This window comes from Aquarana catesbeiana, linkage group LG09 (assembly GCF_042186555.1).
Source record: "Aquarana catesbeiana isolate 2022-GZ linkage group LG09, ASM4218655v1, whole genome shotgun sequence".
NCBI classification, from domain to species: domain Eukaryota; kingdom Metazoa; phylum Chordata; class Amphibia; order Anura; family Ranidae; genus Aquarana; species Aquarana catesbeiana.
Window position 1 is genome coordinate 65,708,629 of NC_133332.1, and position 22,221 is coordinate 65,730,849.

General features: G+C 37.8%; 1 protein-coding gene across 2 annotated transcripts; it reads right to left on the reverse strand.

Moving 5' to 3' along the window:
- Positions 1 to 2,245: 2,245 nt before the first annotated feature.
- Positions 2,246 to 15,773, reverse strand: CRX (cone-rod homeobox). Of its 2 annotated transcripts, none has more exons than XM_073598682.1 (5): positions 15,487 to 15,773; positions 11,479 to 11,523; positions 6,166 to 6,376; positions 5,008 to 5,159; positions 2,246 to 3,887 (listed from the first exon to the last, which is right to left on the reverse strand). In XM_073598682.1, the coding sequence occupies exons 3-5, from the start codon at positions 6,260 to 6,262 to the stop codon at positions 3,264 to 3,266; spliced, it is 873 nt and encodes a 290-aa protein (XP_073454783.1). In that variant the 5' UTR covers positions 6,263 to 6,376; positions 11,479 to 11,523; positions 15,487 to 15,773; the 3' UTR covers positions 2,246 to 3,263. The 2 variants fall into 2 exon arrangements, with proteins under 2 accessions (XP_073454783.1, XP_073454784.1); XM_073598683.1 differs by lacking the exon at positions 15,487 to 15,773 and adding an exon at positions 14,395 to 14,604.
- Positions 15,774 to 22,221: the final 6,448 nt, after the last annotated feature.

Here is a 22,221-nt window from a genome sequence, read left to right on the forward strand (position 1 = left end):
AAGCTTGAGCGGAATTCCGTCGGAAAAACCATCCAAGATTTTTCCAACGGAAATTCCGCTTGTGTGTACACGGCATAATTGTTGTGCTGTGGACAGATTCTCCCATCTGAGCTCTGAATCTCTGCAGCTCCTCCAGAGTTACCATGGGCCTCTTGGCTGCTTCTCTGATTAATGCCCTCCTTGCCTGGCCTGTCAGTTTAGGTGGACGGCAATCTCTTGGTAGATTTGCGGTTGTGCCATACTCTTTCCATTTTTGGATGATGGATTAAATAGTGGATAGTTTTGGATATTTTTTATAACCTAATCCTTCTTTAGGCTGCATTCACACTAGTGCGACTTGGATGTGGGTTTCTCTATGGAGCCGGTTAACATATCTCTGCAGTGGCTCCGGTGCGATTTGTACAGGAGCACTGTGCGTCTTTTGATTAGTTTCCAGTCCCAGTTCAAAAATTTAGGCTGAAATCAGACCTCAAACAGTGAACGAGGACCCACCGGACTCCTGCTGTGAACCGCTGAGTGGTCATATGTGAACTCAGCCTTAAACTTCTCCACAACATTATCCCTGACCTGTCTGGTGTGTTCCTTGGCCTTCATGATGCTGTTTGTTCACTAAGGTTCTCTAACAAATCTCTGAAGACTTCACAGAACACTGAGATTAAATTACACACAGGTGGACCCTATTTTCTAATTAGGTGACTTCTGAAGGCAATTGGTTCCACTAGATTTTAGTTAGGGGTATCAGACTAAAGGGGGCTGAATACAAATGCATGCCACACTTTTCAGATATTTATTTGTAAAAAATGTTGAAAACCATTTATCTTTTACCTTCCACTTCAAAATTATGTGCCACTTTGTGTTTGTCTATCACATAAAATTCCAATAAAATACATTTATGTTTTTGGTTGTAACATGACAAAATGTGGAAAAGTTCAAGGGGTATGAATACTTTTTCAAGGCACTGTATACATGTTTACCATATAAAGCTGTGTATGTCAGGGCAAAATAAAAGAATATAAATGCAGTATATATCACTAGATGCATTTTATCCATTTAAAGACCCTACAATTACAGAGTACCTGTTGATCCGCCAGGAACGCACAGGCTTCTAATTGTATAAGAGCAGACTTTGACAAAGCATTCGGCAGGTTTGTTGAAGCTTTTAAAGTACCATTCAATTTCAGTTTGTAAATGATAATCACGGGTCCTAATGGGAGTGTTGATTGCTGCTATAAACAAGCTACTAGCAGGCTTCACTTCTTGAAGCTTGTTGAAAGCTTGCTGAAACCTGGTAGCAGCTTGCTTAAAGCGGAGTTCCACACAAAAATGGAACTTCCGCATTTCCTGTTCCTCCACCCCTCTGGTGTCACATTTGGCACCTTTCAGGGGGGAGCAGATACCTGTCTAATACAGGTATTTTGCTCCCACTTCCGGGAATAGATACCCTAGCCACCCGCGGGTATCTACGCCACTTCCCGTCCCCCCCCCCCGCTGTATTCTGGGAGATACACGGGTCCTAGAAAACAGCAGGGACCAGTGGGATAGCACAGCGCGAGTCGCACATGTGCAGTAGGGAACCAGGAAGTGAAGCCGCAAGGCTTCACTTCCTGAATCCCTTACCGAGGATGGCGGCGGCAGCACCCGACAGCTGAGGGACAGAACGGCTTTGGGTGCCGACATCGCGGGCGCCCTGGACAGGTAAGTGTCCATATTTTAAAAGTCAGCAGCGGCAGTATTTGTAGCTGCTGACTTTTAAAACATTTACAAACTGAAGCTGAATGTTACTTTAAAGGCTTGCTGAAAGCTCTGAAAATGCTTTGTCAAAGCTTGGTGTCACACTGCTCTTATTCAAGCTGAAACTACTCAGGCCCACCTTCTCTCATATCTTCACAACATAAAGACTAATCATTTTGTAGCTCTAAGGTAAGAACTATGAGGGCTAATTACTTTCCTTGAGACAACAGGAAGTGAGCAGTTGACACAGGACAGCTCGGAATTTCTGACGTGATCAAGAGGTTATCATTTATTTTTTGCACTTATCAAATAGCTATAACAAAACAAGTTCAAATGTATGTGTGTATATATATATATATAAAACAGACCAAAAGGGAGTAAATAAGAGAAGTTCATTGTTAGGCTTTATATACGCTTTAATTATTGCTATAGGTGTCACTATTACTCTTGTTTTTCCTTTACAGTTCTCACTCTCGCATGTTAGTATTAATCAGATGCACAATCAATACACAAGGATGAATCACTGTATTTTAATATTATTCCACACTTTTTGTTCAAATAACAATAATTAATAATATAACAGATCTATAGGAACAATCTTCTCTCTTAGCAACCATTTGAGGCAGCAGACACACAGACTAATAACAACACTATACAATGTTACACAATAACAAAGTCAAGTACACAGGGACACATTTAATTTTTTAAAGGAACAGCGTTGATAAGCCCTCATCCACTTGGAATGGACTATGACTCTTTATAAAATAAGTTAAACTGGTTTTAAAAATATACATGAAAAAATACATCCAGATTTACATGGCTCTGCTTAGGTGGTTTAAACAATTTTGTGACAGCTCCTGTGGGCAAAAGAGTGACAGGCTGTGTAGGCAAAAAGGAATCATCCATCGTTATTATGGCATCAGTAACATCACCTCCCAAACTTCAAACAGACATGTTATGTATGGTCGACCCACAACACAACAATACAGTGTTGCCACAATTTGTAAGCAAGGAAATAGGCATAGCAGATTAGAATGTATTAGGTGGACATAACAGAATTTTGCTACGTGTAGCTTTTCAAAATCCCAAAGATCTAGATCCTTTCTAGAACGTTTGGTAACATTTAGCAAATCATTCTTCAACAGTTGTCAATTTAAACACTGATGACTAATGAGAGGACAGTGGAGTTGGTGTTGTTCATTTTTGTACACAATGCATAGTCAAAGGCAAAATCCAAAACTGGACTCAGCTGTATGGTACGACAGAAAGTTATTTTTACCCTCAACCAAAGTGCTTTCATATCCCAGATCTGACGACACCCATTAACATCGGAGAAAATTTGATTTATAATTGGAGAAGTGGAATTTTTTTTCTAAGCACAACATTTCAGCATGTCCTTCTACCAAGAAATAGACACTGAAGTTTTGAAGTTGATGTGTTTTGTTATCTACCCACTGCTGGACTTCAGCCATGCCATTGAATCTAGTTGATTAAGATTCGTGAATATCAAGCTTTGGAGTCTTCAACTTGATTCACAAGACCTGGAATTTCCATGAACTTTGGTCCTTATAATCAAGACAGTCAGTGGCATTGAAATTAAGCTTCCAAGAGGAAGTTTGGTCTTTGTAGTCTAAGCAATCCACCGATGTGAAGCCAAGGCTGGAAGTTCCATATCCCTGGGCAGAGAGAGATGCCGGGGACTGGCTGAGATGACTACCCATGGTGGAAGTGGCAATAGGACTCAGCGTGGCACCTGGAGCTGAGAGCTGTGGGTGCATGGGAGATAAGTAAGAGCTGCAGTCCAGGCCTGTGAAATAAGATGAGGATCCACCATAGCTCTGAGTATAGGCTGGGGCTTGACTGTATGTCATAGGATATCCAGCTGATCTCTGCATACAAGGAGTGGTGACTGCAGAAAGTGGATCTGGAATTGGTGATATGGAGGCTGGACTCCAGATAGAGACTGTGGCACTAGCCGTGGAGCATGGAGTCACTGCTGTGCCAGGTGGAGGTGGACTATATTGGCCATTGGTGCTAGCTTCTGAGTTAGTCTCTCTTGCTGGGGAAGTTTTCTTCTTGGCAGGACGAGGTTTGGCCTGTCCACTGCTTTGCTGCTGCTGTTGGCGACATTTGGCCCGTCTGTTCTTAAACCAAACCTACAAGTTGAAAAGTAAAATGTACCATAAACAAATATGATTAACAGACTAGATAGAATATACAGTATGTTTCCTGAAACATTTGTATAAGTGGATATAGGTTACTTTAAACCCATGGAAACAACTCAAGTACCACAAACAATTTCCAAGGCAATCACTCATTCTACAGGTTTAGCTTTACTACCTCAGAATTTGTTAGTGGTACATGGGTCAGGGAATGGCTCCCTCCAGGAGAGCCTAGTCACAGTGTGGGTTTATATCAGACCTTTTATATGAAAGTCTTTCTCAGCTAATAGTTTATGAAATTCAGACAAAGACTGTATAAAGCCAGGGGCATGACTATAAGCTATAGGGCCTTAGAGCAAAGTCCAAAAAAGGTACTCCGAATATTTTATGGGAAAAACTTGAAATGCCCTGTGTAACCGTTTCACAAAAAAAATTATGATTTCAGTTTTTTTAAAAAAAAAAAAAATTAAGCATTGTAATAATGAAAATAATTCCTAAAGAATCCTGCAAAAGTTATCTACAAGAAGAAAACTTAAACAGTCAGAATAAATGCCCAGCTGGGAAAACACAGAAACGAAAGGATGTGAAGAACAGACATTGCGGTTGATTTACTAAAGGCAAATAGACTGTACACTTTGAAAAGTGCAGTTGCTCCTGAGCTTAGTAAATGAGCAGAAGCTCTGCTGACTTCCATCATTCAATGCATTTTTTATTTATTTTTGCCTTGCATGTGATTGGGTATTCTTTGCAAAGTGAAGCTTTACCTCACGTTGCAAAGTGCACAGTCTATTTGCCTTTAGTAAATCAACCCGACTAATTTGACTAATCCAAGAAGCCAGACAGCTAATGTACACTAAAAATCTGATTTGGTGTCTGAAATTGTTTTGTGTGTTCTGTGTCAATGAAGCATAGACATGTTTTCTGGCTCCTCAACATAGACTGCAGATGTCTAGATTGGAACTCTGGGCTTTCTATTCTGAGTTCTGCAACCTTGTTTTATACACCAAATCATCATCAATCTATGCAGCAGTTAAATTTCTTGCCATGTGTGGCAGTTGCAAGGGCATCAAAACTGACATATTAATGATAATAATATAAGCTATTCACTTCTAACCTGTACTCTTGATTCTGGCAGATTTATCTTTAAGGCCACCTCCTCCCTCATGAATATGTCGGGGTATCGGGTTTTAGCAAATAAGGCTTCCAGAATATCAAGCTGTGCCCTGGTGAAAGTCGTTCTCTCTCTTCTTTGTTTCCTTGGAGTGTCTGGGATTGGTTAAAAAGGAAAGAGTTTAGATACAGAAATGCAATGTTTTAATAACCAATACCTAACAGAGTTACTCAATTATAAGTCAGTTCATGCTTTTTAAATAAACATGAACGGTGTTTGCTACCTAAGGAAATATTAGCTTTATTTAAACAAAGAACAATGCAGATGAACTGAATATACAGTCTACGATTACGTTTTTCTCTTATGCTTTCTACTGTACATAGGTTACTAGATGATGTAGGAAAGAAATTAATTTCTGTTTTTCTTTCTGGCCTATTTTTTTTTGTTTTGTTTTTTAATCAAAAAGGTTTTTATTTAGCTTAACACATCCGGTTACAATTCGGCGTTTTGGCCTGTTATTAGAGATAATGGGGTTGAGTTACTAAAACTATAGAGTACAAAATCTGGTGCAGCTGTGCATGACAGCCAATCAGCTTCTAACTGCAACTTGTTCAATTAACCTTTGACAAAAAAAATCTGGAAGCTGATTGGTTTCTATGCAGAGCTGCACTAGATCATGTTCTCTCCCGTTTTAGTAAATCAACCCCAATGTGTAACACAGTTCTGAATTATTCCTAAATAGCCGTCAATATATATCTTTAGAACTAGAAATCAAATGGATGTAACAGGGTGAAGAACCCTGTTCAGCAGACCAATCATATTTAGATTAACATTCTACAAGAAAAGAATTGAAAAAAAAAAAAAAATTTAAATTGAGCTACCTGGTTTAAAATTCTATTTTTTTCCTTGGTACATTAACATTATTAGTAAAACAATGTTGTTTCTGTCTAAAACTATCCTACATGTATTCATCTATATAACACAGCGCCGTTGTGAATAAACATCTCACAAGTACTTGTAATTGTTAATATTTTATATCAAACAATAATTTAATCTAAAATGATTCTTCACTAAGACTTGAATAGCAAAACAACACAGGAACAAATATGGTAACTTACAACACAAAAATAATAGCATACAATACTAAGGTATAGTACTTACTTGGGTACCCCACTGCCGAATGCAGTAGATCCATTCCTGTTCCAGCTAATGTCAGCCCATTCACTGCATAGTGAGGCTGTTTAATGTAGGACATCATTTCAACGCTTGGGTGTTAGGAGGCCTTAGTAGGTGAAAACCTGTTAGCTCCTTGTTCAGACTCCTCGGCTTCACCAAGATCTTAAAGCAGTTAGCAAATCTCCTTTAGATTCTTCTGAAAAAATACAGACACCAGAGACGATGCTTAATTTCCCATGTAAAAGGTCCACAAAGTAGGAATCCTTATTCCATGTTCTCCAAAACTATATCCTATGTCCAAGAAGTCTTCTGAGCTTACTGAGGACAGGTAAGATCAATGTTTGCTTTAAAAGCTCCCCCTCCAGACCACTAACTAATTAAATCAAAGAGTGTCTGGAAATCTCCACCCACTCACCACCTCCCCCGTTACTCCCCAGTACACTTCCCCCTCAGTTTTGGGTGGAGACTTTACAAGAACTTGAGGTGGGGTAACATTCTAAGGTAGTAATGTAGATTTTAGCAAGTAAAAAAGTGTTTTGTCGTCTTTAGGGTACTAGTGCTTGCAATGAATATTTGTTCATAAACACCCACACGCATATCTATCTATCTATCTATCTATCTATCTATCTATCTATCTATCTATCTATCTATCTATCTATATCTATATCTATATCTATATCTATATAATAATACCTGGGAGATTGCTGTGTAGCGGAGTTAAGGCTCCATGCACACTGGGCTTAAAAAAAAGTCTGTTCTCTTAAACGCTCAGATAGAGCATTTTTTGGACCAAGTCTAGACGAGTTTAGGAGAGTTTTACGTTTTTTTCTGCCAGTGGACTCCAATCAGAAACGCAAACCAGAAGGGTTTTTTTTTTTCCTGCTTAATATGCCTGTAAATGTCCTAATGTGCATGGACACATAGGATAACATTGAGCTGTTTCTACAGAACACAAAACTCCTGTAGAAGCAACATTTTTTTATGCCAGTGTGCATGGAGCCTTAATGTTTAAACTGAAAAGTTTTCTGGAGATAATGAGACTTTAATAGGGGAATTTCTATTGTCCTTAATGCATTTTAAGGTTTTATAGTGTAAAATGGCCAAAGTCTGAAGCCACAGTCCCAGCCATTGATAGTCAAATGCCCCTCCTTACAGTATGTTCACCAGGGGGGTAATGACATAAGACAATGGTTCCACATAGTGATCTGGGAGATACAAAAGGATTTATTTAACATGGGGAAAATGGGTGAGGTGTCCCCAGCTAATATCCTATTACACCTTTTTGTTTGGGTGTCAATTGCAATCACTGAGGGTGTGTTAATACTGTGCTAATTGGGTAAACAGAGATAGGGGGATCTGTTAGCCTACTCCTCCAGAATCACATCTGGTTGAGAATATTCTGAATTATTCGCTTTACCCCCTTCAGGCTGTAGCCCCTTGGGGCAAGAGTGGGGGATGTAGCACTTTCAGCCAAAGGAGTAGCTCTGTATACAAGCACAAATTAATAGGACTGCAATAAACTACTCAGCAGCAATGATACTAAGTAATTGGCTCAACATCTTCTCAATTACCGGCATTTGAGGGTATTCCCTAAAGGACCTGTAATAATGTCGCCTCTCTGCTCAGGAGATCTTATACTTATCTACGTTTATTTTTCCCACATTAATGACTTTGAGCAAATGTGACATCTGAATTTATATGAAGCCACAGTTTTACGATTATAGTTGACTGCATTGACGTTGGTTTTGCTTTCTTACAAAGTTATTTTTGGTCTCATATCATAAAGCTATAACACAAGCATAAGTACAGTATATAAATCCTGTATAATAATAATAAACCCATATAGCGAGATTAATGCTGTAAAAGAGAGAAATCTCTCTCTCTATATGTTCATGATGTATGCCTTTCTAGTACAGGTAGCTTGAGATGCTATGTATTGTATGATTGGATTTCTGTGTGAAACAATCTTTTATATTTTGGTCTAACATCTCTAGTTATTCCCCAGATAACTGGTCTTGATATATAGAAGGAATTATTGGTTGAGAAACTCCCAAAATGCTTGCCTATTAGACAAGTAGGCTACTGATTCAGCCAATATTGCTCAATGAATTTAGAGCAAATGGAACTTTAGATAAAGTGCTTTTCACTAATTAAACTATACTTTCCCACATTGAATTTGAAATACAATGTGCTTTTATCTGAAAATACCTTTCTTTTGTTATCACAGATCACTTTGATCCATTAGTTTGACATCACCAAACAATCCAAATGATTCAATTTGCACTGGTTATCACTTACAATCCATACCTGAGTTCTGACACTTCCTCCATGTCTGGCACATGCTCTACCAATGGTCTCATAATCAACAGTTTTGGTGTGCTTCCTTATCCATTTAAAACCTTTTCTTTAATTCATTGTTCTTTTCTTAAGATATATGTTTAGTTGTATTGTTGGTTTCATCTCCTGAAATACTAGTTTAGTTTGAGGTTTGACTAAGTGTGCCGCTATACTATGATGTGGATAACCCGATCTCTCTTTTTTTACCTTTTTTCTCTTATCTGCTATTGAAAAGGTAATTAGAAAATGATAGCTAAATAATGCTTTCAATTAAAAAAAAGAGTTGTTCTAGCTGAACAACTCTTTTTTGCCTGTATGTTACATTTAGTCTATTACAAAACATCATTTTATTGGGTGCCTCTTCAAATTATAAAGCTGGACTCCTCTGATCATAAGAACAATACATATATTATACAATATTGTATGTATGTGATAGACAGTTTTCTTAAATTCCGTTTTTTTATTTTCAGGTTTATTTATTTGACAGTCTGTTTAGATTTGGTGTGTATTTACTTTTGTGTATATATGCAATTTCACAATTACTTTTTTTTTTAATTCTTATTTTATACCAATGGTTATATGAGGAATATCCATTAGTTCTCATTATTACAATTCTTATCTATATGGAGAAATAGTTTGTAGAATAATTTTTGTACTTCTGTAATAAACTCAATATGAAATTTAAAAAATGTTAAAACTCCACCTTGAAAATTCATTACAATAAACTACAATAATTTTTGGAATTAAGGTACATTTTATACAGTTATGCTTTCTATATAGCTACTCAAATTGTTTTTGTGATATTTTATTCATTTGATTAGCTACTTTGTATCAAAATTTACAATTTTTATAGCTGTAATTTATGCTTTTCTCTTGCCTGTCTTCACTAAAATTTCGTTTTTTGAGAATTTCCTGCCACTCGTGCAATATTATCACATGAAAGGCAATCACTGCAGATATACCCATCCCATCCCACATATCTACTTGATTAGTGTACAGTTTGCTCCCCATTTAGTTGAGGTAATGTGCACTGAGATTTGTGTACACAGTCATTAACACCTACCCTTAGCTAATTACTTCCCACTGTACATTGTCATTGTGCTAAAGAATTTGATAGAGATCTGTGTAATGGGGCCAGACAGTTATTATCCATTGCCTGAGTCACTCATCATCAGTATAATGACAGGTGCTGTAAAATGTTGCTTTTAATGGTTGTTGGTACACAATTTATTATGCCAACTGAAGTCAAACAAATTTTAGCTTTTATAGTACTCACTGTGAATATTTGTGAAAATGTTTTATAACTTTTTGCCTTTTTAATGCTAATTTTTTTATTTGTTACTATACATTACTTGTATTTTTTTGCCAAGAAGGATTTTTCAAATGTATAAATTATTTTACAAATTACTTATACTGTTTTTTTATTTTGATAGTTTATGAAACTCTTTTGTGCAATCCCATATTACATTTTACAATTTTAAAATTTTTTTTTATTCTATCTATCTAATTATAATGTTTTATGAGGGAAGATGGCACACTGCATTTCCCTGTGCTCTAGCTAAAGGGTACATTTTAAAACTAATGGTGCATTACATTACTTCAGTTTGATGCTTTTTCAAAACCTGGCTAAAATGAGCTTCATCAGCAATGCATTGTTTAAACTCAACCTAGATCACACCAATATACTGAGCTAAAAAGCATTTCGAAAAAATACTGCATGAAACACTTTTACATAGTTAAAATGCAGTTACTGCACACCAAAAAATAAATAAGCATTTGTGTGTACTGTGCATGCACACTAATTTAATTGAGCTCTTGTTGTTATTGTAAGTCATCACTTAGCATCAAAACACGCTCCGCAAGTCATCCAGCAGAGCACTATCTTTGCAGAAGATTAACAACATGGAAGTCTCTAGGAGGAGTAGTAGTCAAATGACAGACAAAAGACCATCCCCAATTATTAGTGCTAAACAGTTTGACTCTGAATAATTGACCATCCCCAGCTGCTACAGCAACAATCTTATGCTTGTATTGCATGCCCATTGATGGGGTTTTAGGCATATTTGAATAGCTTAATTAGAATAAAGATGATAGATAGTCTAGTCAATCCAATCTAGTGATAAGAACTTTTAACAAGCAGTTTCCTTCCACTGACAACTACAAAAAGGTTTTGGTAATGTTTTCCAATAGCCTAGTACACACAATGAGATTAACGGACAAATGATCGTCCATTTTTTTCTTTTTTTCTTTTGCATGCTAGTCTCCATATCGAATGTGAATAGGTTACTAAAGTACGGAAATTCTCAAACTAAAGAAAAAAAAAAATTCAGAAGTGCTGTAATGTATTTGTGTTGTATTTTCGGACAAAAACTGTACTGATTAAACAAAAATCGTACAATCTGGTATTGTATGAGAAACATTTTCGGATGACAGTTGTGTACTAACGATCAGATTATTGTACGATCGTCCAATCTAGTGATAAGCACTTTTAACGAGCAGTTTCCTTCCACTGACAATTACAAAAGGGTTTCGGTAGTGTTTTGCTATAGGCTAGTACACACGATGAGATTATCTGACAAATGATCACCTTTTTTTTTTTTTTTTTGCATGCTAGCCTTCATATCAAAAACGAATAAGTTACTAAAGTACAAAAACTCTCAAACGAAAGAAAAAAAAATTCAGAAGTGCTGTAATGTATTTGTGTTGTATTTTCGGATGAAAACTGTACTGATTAAACAAAAATCGTACGATCTGGTATCGTACGAGAAAAATTTCTGTTTGTCCCTTCGGAAAATTTCGTACGACAGCTGTGTACTAACAATCAGATTGTCATACGATCGCGCCGAAAGCGTAATTTTTCGTCTGGTTTTCGCATTGTGTGTACGAGACTTAAATATTAATTTTGTGGTAGTAGTACTGCTTTTTTTAAAGTTTTATCTGTGGACAGATATGTTTACCTACCTTATGCAATTTACTCCCAGTCAGTCTAACCATCAGTTGCGTTCTCTGCAATAAAACACAATAAAGACAGTCACGATTAAAAACTGTAGCACAAGTACCAGGAAATCTCAGAACCATTGTGACCCACTCAATGGAGCCAGGAGTATGACTGTCACCTGCACTGTGTGGTCCTTGCAGGGTTAATAGGCTGAGTAATACAGATCACATTGGGATTAATACAAAGGCATAAAGGAGACTTGTCTTGGGAGTTGGTTAACCCTCCATTTGTCTCGCACTGCAGGAGATGAATGGGGATTGACTCTACAGGAGTTATGGACTGGAGCTTGTATGTTTTGTGCCAGCGCACACACACACACATTTTCAGTACTAGTGTATAGCTGTCAATAGATAAGCACAATTTAAGAACAACGAGACACTTGTAAGATATCTTTTTGACTCCGGACATGCATTGCCCTGTATTCCTGAGAGGTGTTTCTAATACAAAGTAAAGTACTGGATTAACTTTGCACCATTAGCACAGAAAGTAGGGAACCATATGAAATTTTCCTTTTTCAATCTATTTGATTTTTTTTTTTTTTTTTATAAACCAGTATATTATTTAATGGTGTGTGCATTCTACTTACACCAAGACTGATGCTCAATCACACAGATAATGCTGATATTGGGTTCTGGTGTCTAGATATGTATGGGTACATCTTTTATTTAGCAAGTCTCTCCATTAAGAAAATGGGTATATATATATATATATATATATATATATATATATATATATACACACATTTCTGCATTGCATTTTGTTTTGTGCAAGCTTGCAGACATTTTTTATTGAACTTGAAACTGGGCCAGTGAACAGACAACTGTGCTTAAATATTCATAGTGATGAATGTCTTCAAACGTTTTTGCAAGACTTTTTTTTAAGAGCACTTTATAGATATAGATGCTTATGTAGATGTCTTTATCCTATTACGTCATCTTTCAACGTCACCCAATAACAGTGTCCTTAATTTTAAAAATTTATTGGATCACTGTTATTTTTGTAACTTCTCATATACAGTGATCTGCAAAGAAAAGTAAGTGTTGTCTTAAATCTGATAATTATTGAGGTGTATACGAACTGCCTCTGCCCCCAACTTTTACACCTAATTCTTGTCCGCTTATATATGGTTTGAGGGACCAAACATCCAATTACACAGTAACTTAATTTGTTATCACATATGTTTTCATTTGTTTTCAGGCCAATGTACAATGTGGCGCATTCCATATTTTTCCTTTTCTCAATATAAATGGAAAGAATTGGTCCCTGCTTGCATGGAGATTTCCTCACAAGTTGTAAATCTCTGGGTGCAAACTTTAGTGTGTTTCTGACGAATGGGAGTCCTTGTTAATTTCCCAAGGGTTAGCTCAAAAATGGCCCATCGTGGCCAGAGCACGGCATCAGCCCTTTAGAAGCAAGAGTGTGATTGGACCAGGTATGGTCATCCTAAAGCTGCAAGGGACCATAAATCCAAAGTAAGCATGGCAGAGTTTTTGCTTGTCTCTATCTACAGTGGTTATTGGTTGCCAGTTCCTGTTTTTCGTTTTTCTGAGTCATTTTAATGTTGCCTATATACATGACAATCTTTTAGCAACTTGTGATCACAAAGGCAATTGAACAACGCAACCTACCGCTATCCACGCCAGTTTGTTAAAACTATGCAAGTTGGAAGTTGATTACTTTAATGCAATTTATTTATTTATTTTGGCAAGAGTGATTAAAAACAGAAAATTGCCATGTGTGTATAGGCAGCATTAGACTGCATCTAAAAGGAATTACTCCTCCTCAAGTAAAGTTCGTCAATGGTAACAACAGAACTAAGATGCAAAATGAATGCATAGCTAAAACCAGAAGACAAGACTTAATTTTATGAATAGGAAGGAGAAGGAAGCTTGGAAATGTAATATGACCTACAAAACCTGGACTATACATTTCCTAGATATTAGGGGTTATTTACTAAAGGCAAATCCACTTTGCACTGCAAGTGCACTGAAAGTGCACTTGGAAGTAAAGTCGCTGTAGATCTGAGGGGGACATGTAAGGAAAATAAAAAACAGCATTTTAGCTTGCACATGATTGGATGATAAAATCAGCAGAGCTTCCACTCATTTCAGATCTACCCCTTAGATTTAGAGCGACTGCACTTCCAGCTGCACTTTCAATGCACTTTCAAGTGCACTTGCAGTGCAGAGTGGATTTGCCTTTCGTAAATAACCCCCATTGCATATTATGTTGTTTTTTTTATTTATATCTACATTTTACAGCACAAGCTTCTTAGTGGGATGTCTGCCACTGCAAACATTTTCTTTTTTTAGTTCTCCAAATTACTGCAGGATGCAGTACATGCACACATTTAATAGACTTCAAGTATTTTGAAGTATTCAATGCCACCCATTGCATACATTCAAACACTGCTTGCTGCTAAATGAATGAAGCGAGGACATGGTACACGGTTAACTTGAACTGACTATGGAACATTCACATTGACCAAAATTTCTGTTTACAGTTCAGAATAAAAAAATTGGAATATTTGCCTTTCGGCACAGTAGACACTTCAAGAGCTTGTGCATGTGTACAAAAGCAAGGTACGTCCTAAATAGTGTAGTAAATTACTTTGCTGCTGCTCTGGCTCGCAATATGAATTTTAAAATGAGCCTTGGGTATCACCATCGCTTCAGAAAGTATGTGCAGCGCACTCACAGCAAAACAATAGCTCCTTATCTCTATCTTAAGGCTGGTCATGTTAAATTCAATGCTTTTTCTGTTCTCTGATTAGTCCTGTGACTCATAAAAATCATAAGGTGAACAATCTGCTTTTCTTGATGTCTCATTTCAGGACCACCAGTTACAGCAATAAAAAAACATCAACATTTGTCACTTACATACAAGACTAAACAACTTGCTCGTGGCACATACGAAATAGGTCTAAGTGCGAGAATAGTAATGTCTTCAATGATCAAGGTGAGGGAAGAGAGAGTGTCAGGTTTTCTGAGACAGACATTCCCATAGTGGGAGGGTGTTTTAATGACAGATCTGGTACCACAGGCGGTTTTTGCTTTTAAAAGAGACACCACATCCTTTGTGGGAAACATGTCAGGGCTTTGGCAAGTATGAATTAAAAAAAAAATCCTCATAAAACTCTTTGACGTTAGGAAGGGGCAAGTTGGAACGGTGAAAATAATTATTTTGTCAGCAATGTACAACTACTGTAACAGCGTGTATATATTATGCAAGCATGTATAGGTGTTATGTGCGCATTCAGGTGTTTGTGGATATAAGTATTGTGTATATATATATATATATAGATATATATAGATATATATCTATATATATATATCTATAGATATATATATCTATAGATATAGATATATATATCTATAGATATATATATATATAATAAATAAATACTTATACAAATAAATAAAATAAATTTAGGGTTTTTTTTTCAATTCTAGTCCCGAAAAGCATAGTGTGTGAAAAAGTGATATGGTTCCTAATAGCTTAAAAATGAACCAAAATCTATCTATCTATCTATCTATCTATCTATCTATCTATCTATCTATCTATCTATCTATCTATCTATCTATCTATCTATCTATCTATCTATCTATCTAGTCTCTGTTTGTGTCTAGCTTCAGCATCTCTCTGGTTCTGTCTGTTCAGTTGTATTCAAGTTCTTTGAAGTTCAAGTGTTTGTCTTCAAAATATGTTGCAGGACTTCTCAGAATAATGCTGGTGTGAAAAAAGAGATGTATCTGGATAAAGAGACCCTTGTGCAGTGTTTATTTCCCGAGCTGTTGACCCCAACATAAAGAAGTTAATCTAGATCAGAGGAGCAGAGCTGCATTATCGGGGTAAGGACTTTAAATCATTAGTCATAATTTTATCACGATGGCTAAACCTCTCTATTTTAAATCTGGATCAGATATCCTGCGGATAGAAAACTGGAAGAGGAATGAGATTCGGAGACTTACCTCGGAGCAGAGCGGACGGGCAGCAAGGAACACAGGTAGCGAAGGGTGTCTTGCTCGGGATGTCACTGAAGGAAGCTGGAAGATGAGGACATCAGTTTGAAATAAGGATCATCAAAGATAGTTGGGTGACCATCTTTAAGCCGGACGGGTTGTGATGTCATGGAGCATTGTGTGAATTTCACTGGTTAATATGAGGCGTGTGGCAGTGGGTGGACTGGTGAAGGGGAGGGCGAGAGGTCTACCATGGAGGTGACATTGCTAGCTTGCCCACCCTGGCTCGTGTGCGCTGTGTGTTGACTTAATCCTGAGATGACATGCCGGGACCAATTAGTGTTTATCTCCCTAGACGGGATGCTGACACGTAGGCTCCCTTCTGGGGCCTTGGGCAGATGTCCCCATGGACAGATCTGGTCCCTTTTCTGGTAGGACGTTTGGGACAGCTGGTGGTTACTTAGAGCTGGTGGGCATCCATATGGCCTAATAGTTGTCAGTATAGCATATTTTGTATTGTCTGGAAGCAGTATTGCATTGATCTTCTCTTTTATAACCCCTCTGAATATATAAAGATGTCTGGCACTGTTCCCCCTCAGTCATGTATGGGGTCTACAGTTATTGTATCTACATGATTAGACTTTAATATTTGTAGAAGTAAATTGGCAGTGGTTTCTATAACTCCCTCATATGCACTCTTGTATTTATCCAATTTTTATGACATGTAACAATAAAATTCTGTAGTAATACAGAAACTTTTTTCATGCCTGCAGTCAGGAAAAATTGGCTATTTTTTACTATGAGTTTATTGCTCCACCAGCGATTTGCGAATACAGGTAACTGCCCATGACAATTTTTCCAATCATTTTCCTCTAATGTGATCAATTTATTTCAGTACATATCAAATGAAGAGAAACTTTAATCTCTTTTTTTTCTTGCATGTATGACAGGCTCCTATCAATGCTGTTAATGTAAAAAAAAAAAAAGTTTAAAGTGTATCTAAAGTAAAAAAAAAAAAGTTTTTGCATTTGGGAAGTTTTAGATCGTCTCTCAGGTTTTTAATGCTTTTAATTTTTATAGGGACTAAAAGCACAGAATAATCCAAAACCTTTTTGCAACAGATTGGGTAAATTAATGACTTTCAATAGATGAGGTAGCTGCTTTGCTAGGCACGAAACCCTGAAAAAATCCAAAATCGTAAGTTATCACTAGAACAGCAATAAAGAGAAAATATTCTAATGGGGACACTAGTTCTGGTGACAACTTTTGTTTGGAAAGATCCCCCTTACTTCTTGCTGTGTCTTCATAACAGTGGGACACTGACAACAAGAAATAAAAAGTACAGGGCTTTGCCCATCCCCTACATTATCAAAAACCTAAAAAAAAAGTGGTCTTTAGATATACTTTAATGCAAATGCATAATTTGTAAAATTCTAAGTACACAGGGATAATTTGTTTGGTATATGTGTAGGATCTGCATCCTGCTTCATAGTACTGCACAATGCATGTGCTTGTTTGTCTGCATCAGAGCCAGTTTGCCAGACAAGTTTGTACGCCTGAAATTCTTGTGTTGATTTACTAAAGTGAAGGTGGTGAAAATTAACTATGCAAAAAATACCCAATCATGGGTAAAGATAATAATAATAATAAAAAATATTATTAAAATGTTTTTGCTTGCGATTAATTGGATGTTGAAAGGCAGCAGAGCTTTACCTCATTCAATCTACTAAGGGAACACTCCCTTAAAAAGTGAACAGCCTGTTTTTTAGTAAATCAAACCATTTTTCTCAGCACTCGTTGATTAAGACTGACTGATAACATAAAAGACAGCTAGTCACTAAAGAAAATAGTCAAACTGCATATGTGTATATGTAATACTGCAAACATAGTACAGCAAGCACTTAATATCTAAAAATTAAATAACATTATTAATTGTAAAACATCATAATTTTAAAGGTTAAATTAAATTAGGATAAGTTTGAAAATAACAACTCAAAATATGTGCTCAGCAGGATAGACCATGTGCAAAATGTTTGTATCCAACTTACGAAATTTTTTCTGGCTTAAGTAGGCATGTTCACTGATTCTCAAAGAGTCAGTCCGCCCAAAACTAATTTTTCAGGTTTTGATAGATACTGCAGCATTAAATCATCTAAATGTCTGAGCACTCTTGTGAGATCTCTGCACTCCTGCTATGGTCATTAAAAGAGGTTTCCTTTCTCCCTGTAACATGTTTCCATCGTTTTATATTATGGGGCATGCAACATGAAGAGCAGGACCAGACCGTGTGATTTGACAATACCCAAAACTCCTGAGTGTGCAGATACAGAGTCAGGAATTATGGCAGATCTCACTGTCAGAGTATCCAAGACATTTAAGCTGGCCAGGATCAAAATTTGAGTGTGGATCAAAATTTGGCCAATTCAGCACAGACTGCCCAAATTTCGATCCATCTATGGGCAGGCTGGTTGTACAGATGTCAATCTATTGACAACCAGCCTGTCTGATTTTTTCCAAACAATCAGTGGCTGCCCGTCCAATAGGGGTGCACGGGCGCTGCCCCCTTATCCATGTGTCAGGCCCAGTAATCTACATGCAGGGTACTGGATGCATAGATTCCAATGGGGGGGGTGCTTTTTTTTTTAAGGACATGAGTAGAGCCAGAGGCTCCAATTGGCTAAAAAAAAAGGTGGGCTCGGGGCGCAGATTACCTCGATCCGAGCCCATCCAGTTGTGTGACAATAGCGAATGAATATTCGCTATTATCACACTGATTCTCTTCCTGGCCAATCAGGAAGCGGCTCATGAGACCCGTTTCCTGATTGTCCGAAAGGAGAAGCCATCCAACTTGATTGTGTGGATGAGGGAATCAGATCTTTTTTTTTTTGTTTTTTTTTTAACCAATGTATGGGTTGCCTTAGGGGACCAGGAACTCATTTAGGCCATCAAGTTCTACCTATAGCTAAAATATACCTACTGGGTTCCATAATGAGTCCATGGGCAACTAAAGGAACTAGATTTTTTTTTTCTTTAACTGGCTACTCCCTGCAAAAAATGACAACATAAGGCGGGCTGAACAAGAGAAATGGATAGACCCCCCCCCCATCCATGCTAAACAGCATAAGCAGACCAATCCCTGACTGCCATATATTGTATTCTAACAGCTGGTACCTACTGCTGTCAGAATACCTGAACAGTGACTGCATCTGATTGGCTGCAGTTACTGTTCAGTCAACTTTTTTTCACTCAGCTCCTTTGATTTCTCAAAGTTTGTTGAGCCAGGTGGCAGGACCACCCATGGCTCGAATTCAGCCTTGTATGGCCAGCTTTAGATTTATGTAATTACTGATAGTGAAATTGCTAGGAGTGGGGTTGGTTTACTAAAGGCAAATAAGCTGTTCACTTTGCAAGGGATATTGCACTGTGCAAGGGAAATCCCCCCCCCCCCCCCCCGAGCTTAGTAAATGGGGTGAAGCTCTGCTGACATCTATCACCCAATCATGTCCAAGCACAAATACTGTTTTTCTTTTTTCTTTGCATGTGATTGGGTATATTTTGCAAAGTGATATTTTACAGTAGTCACTAAGCTCTAAGGTAAACCCCCCTGCAAAGTGAATAGCCTATTTGCCATCTTCCATTACAGCACAAAAATAAATTCCTTGTCCTCGCACATACAGATTAGTAGGCCAGTGTAAAAATAACGTCTGTGCAGAACCTGAACTGCAGCCACACACAAATCAGCCCCTGCTGATTTACAATGTCCAGTACAGTGCAATCATTAGAGGAGAGGAGACAGAAGAAATGCTTCCTTCTTCCTGCAGCAGGCACATCATTTCATCATAGACAAAGTCACTTGGCTGGAGCTGACGGATGGCTTTTTATTGATAAAAGGTTGCACTTTTGGAAAAAATTATACTGTTGCCCTAGACCAGCCTTTCTCAAACTTTTTAACAGAGAGGAACCCTTGAAACAACTTTCCGGTCTCAGGGAACCCATGCTAAAAATTACTATATCTGCAACTCAGGATACATTAGTATGATGGTCAGTGGGAAGAAGGCCCCTTACATTTGTGGTCATTGGGAAGAATTACCCCCTTACAGATAGCTAAAAAAATCAATGGTGTGAGTGAAAACTTATCTGAGAGGCAGAAATTGCTCATTGCTCAAGGAATCCCTATTAATCTCTGGAGAAACCCTAAGGTTCCCATGGAACCCTGGTTAATAAACCCTGGCCTAGATTGTGAAATGTCAGGTATTTCTAAAGTCCACTTTAGTACTTTGTGACTTTGTGTACTATATGAATTATCACTCCAGAATCTTTTATTTTATTTGTTTTTTTCTGGTGACACTGCCGTGCAGTTTTAGTTTCTATAAGAGCTTGTTGACACCACATACGTTAAGCTGAGTTAATCAATGTAGTTAACTACATTGATTAATCCAATGTGTTGATACGTGCTGAATAAAACGAGGCATGCCAAACTTTATCCCAGTGTGTTGCCAAGTGCTGCAGCATGCATTGCATAAAGGAAAGTAATTCATTTCGTGAAAAATGAACCGCAGCTTGCTAAAAAACAGCATGTGCGCTGTGGTGTGAACCTATCCTAAGACCCAGGGGAGAAGTGATTGTAGGTTTTCCAGTGTTGTCAGTGATTATAATAGAATCAGGACATCAATACTGTTTAACCAGTTAAAGGATGTTGAGAGGCTTACTGTGACACAAGAGCATACACAATTGAGGTTTCAGGGAACAGAGGGATGTAATAGAGCAGAAGAAGTTTAAAGCAGAACTCCACAAAGCATTACTTTCGACAATGCTGACCGCTTAACATAATTCTAAAGCGATTCCAGGAAATCAATAACCTTTTCTGTGGGGAAAAAAATGAATGTTGGCCATACACATAACAATTTGTACCAATTTCTTACAAATTTCAACCAGCTTTTAATTGTAAAGTACAACCAAACTGATGAACACAACCTTCCATCGACAGGATAAACTGTTTTTTTAGTTCCGAAAGCAAATGCTTGTGGCAGATGACCATGATCAGTTGGATGAAAGTGGTTGAATGCTTGAAAATTGCCTTATCAATGGGCAGCATTCCTGTTTATGGAGTCACCATGCCTACACAATCTGGTTTATGGAATTCCCATGCTTTCACATACCTATTTAAGGAGTACCATGACTCCACATCCCAGTTTATGGGGTACCCAGGCCTCCACATTCCAATTTATGGAGTGTCCATGCCTACATATTCCTGTTAATGGAGTCCCCATACATCCAAATTCCTGTTTATGGAGTTTCAATGCCTCCACATTCCAATGCTTCCACATTCAAGTTTGTGGAGTCCTCATGTCTCCACATTCCTGTTTATGGAGTCCCCATGCATCAACAGTATATTCCTGTTTATGAAATCCCCATGCCTCTATATTCCTGTTTATGGAGTCCCTGTGTAAACCCATACCTGTTTATGGAGTCCCATGTCTCCACATTCCAGTTTATGAAGTACCCAGGCCTCCTCATTCCAGTTTATGGATTCTCCATACCTCCACATTCCAATTTATGGAGCCCCCATATTTACATATTCCTGTTTATGGAGTCCTCGTGCCTACACATTCTGGGTTATGGAGTCCCCATGCCTTCACATACCTATTTGTAAAGTCTTTATGCCTCCATGTTCCATTTTTGGAATCTCTATGCCTATACTTTCCTGTTTGTGGAATCCCCATACCTACACTTTTCTGTTTATAGTGTTCCCATGTCGTTTAGGGAGTCACAATATCTACACATTACTGTTTATGAAGTCCCAATGCCATTTATGGTGACCCCAATTCGTTTAGGGAGTCCCAATTCCTACACATTCCTGTTTATGGGGCCTCCATGCCTCCAAAATTGGGTACATGTAATGTATGATGAATAAAATATAAAAATTGAGATCAGTTTGTGGCTTTTCTCTTCTTCAGCATGCCATAGCCGAACAGTTCTGAACCAGAAAAAATAGCTTAGCAACCATGATGCAGGGGCACAGTGGCTTGGTGGTGAGCACTTATGCCTTGGGGCACTCAGGTCCCTGTTTGCGTCTTAGCCAGGACTATCTGCATGGAGTTTGTATGCTCTGCCCTGTGCATGGTTTTCTTCTGGGTACTAGTTTCCTCCCACACTCCAAAGACATGATGTAAGTTAATTGGATCCCAATGAAATTGTCCTAAGTATATGTGTACAAATTCATTACATGTTTTATCACATTCTGCATACCAGTCCCAAACCGGAGCAATTGACAAGGGTTGCCAAAAGACCTGGCAACCTACCTCTCTAAAAATTTGTGAAGAAAATGATATGGAAAGGTTTTAAGGTGTGTCAGATATAGTGCCCATAGCCATAGCCAAGAGTCTGATCTACAGTATACATGCATACCATAATGCAATAGGTGCTTTCCCTCTTTTGCTGCATGTAAAGTGTGCTGTCAGTATGTTGTAGTAAAAAAAAAAAGAGAGAATAAGATGTTGGAGGGTTTCAGGCCCTGGCCTGCAGGTTAGCTGTTCTCCCAGCAGAAATGTAACTTTTAGTAATCAGTGATAGAGATTTCAACATTTATTTTAAAATGTTTTTCGTTAGATGGAGGTTTTATTAGATGGGAAGGTACTCACGGTTGTCAGATGAGGTTGAGTATTTTGTATGAAAGATATAAAGAAAAGAACACTTGGCTCTCTGCGGACCTCATGACAGGAAGTGTCCCAAGGCAGCATTCTT

What these genes read in the sequence shown, in the direction of transcription:
- CRX (XM_073598682.1), bottom strand. Translation starts at nt 6,262, where the DNA reads ATGATGTCCTACATTAAACAGCCTCACTATGCAGTGAATGGGCTGACA. An exon ending in TTCGGCAGTGGGGTACCCAA is followed by an intron (nt 5,160 to 6,165) that starts GTAAGTACTATA and finishes AACCAATCCCAG; the next exon opens with ACACTCCAAGGAAACAAAGA. An exon ending in TGCCAGAATCAAGAGTACAG is followed by an intron (nt 3,888 to 5,007) that starts GTTAGAAGTGAA and finishes TTCAACTTGTAG; the next exon opens with GTTTGGTTTAAGAACAGACG.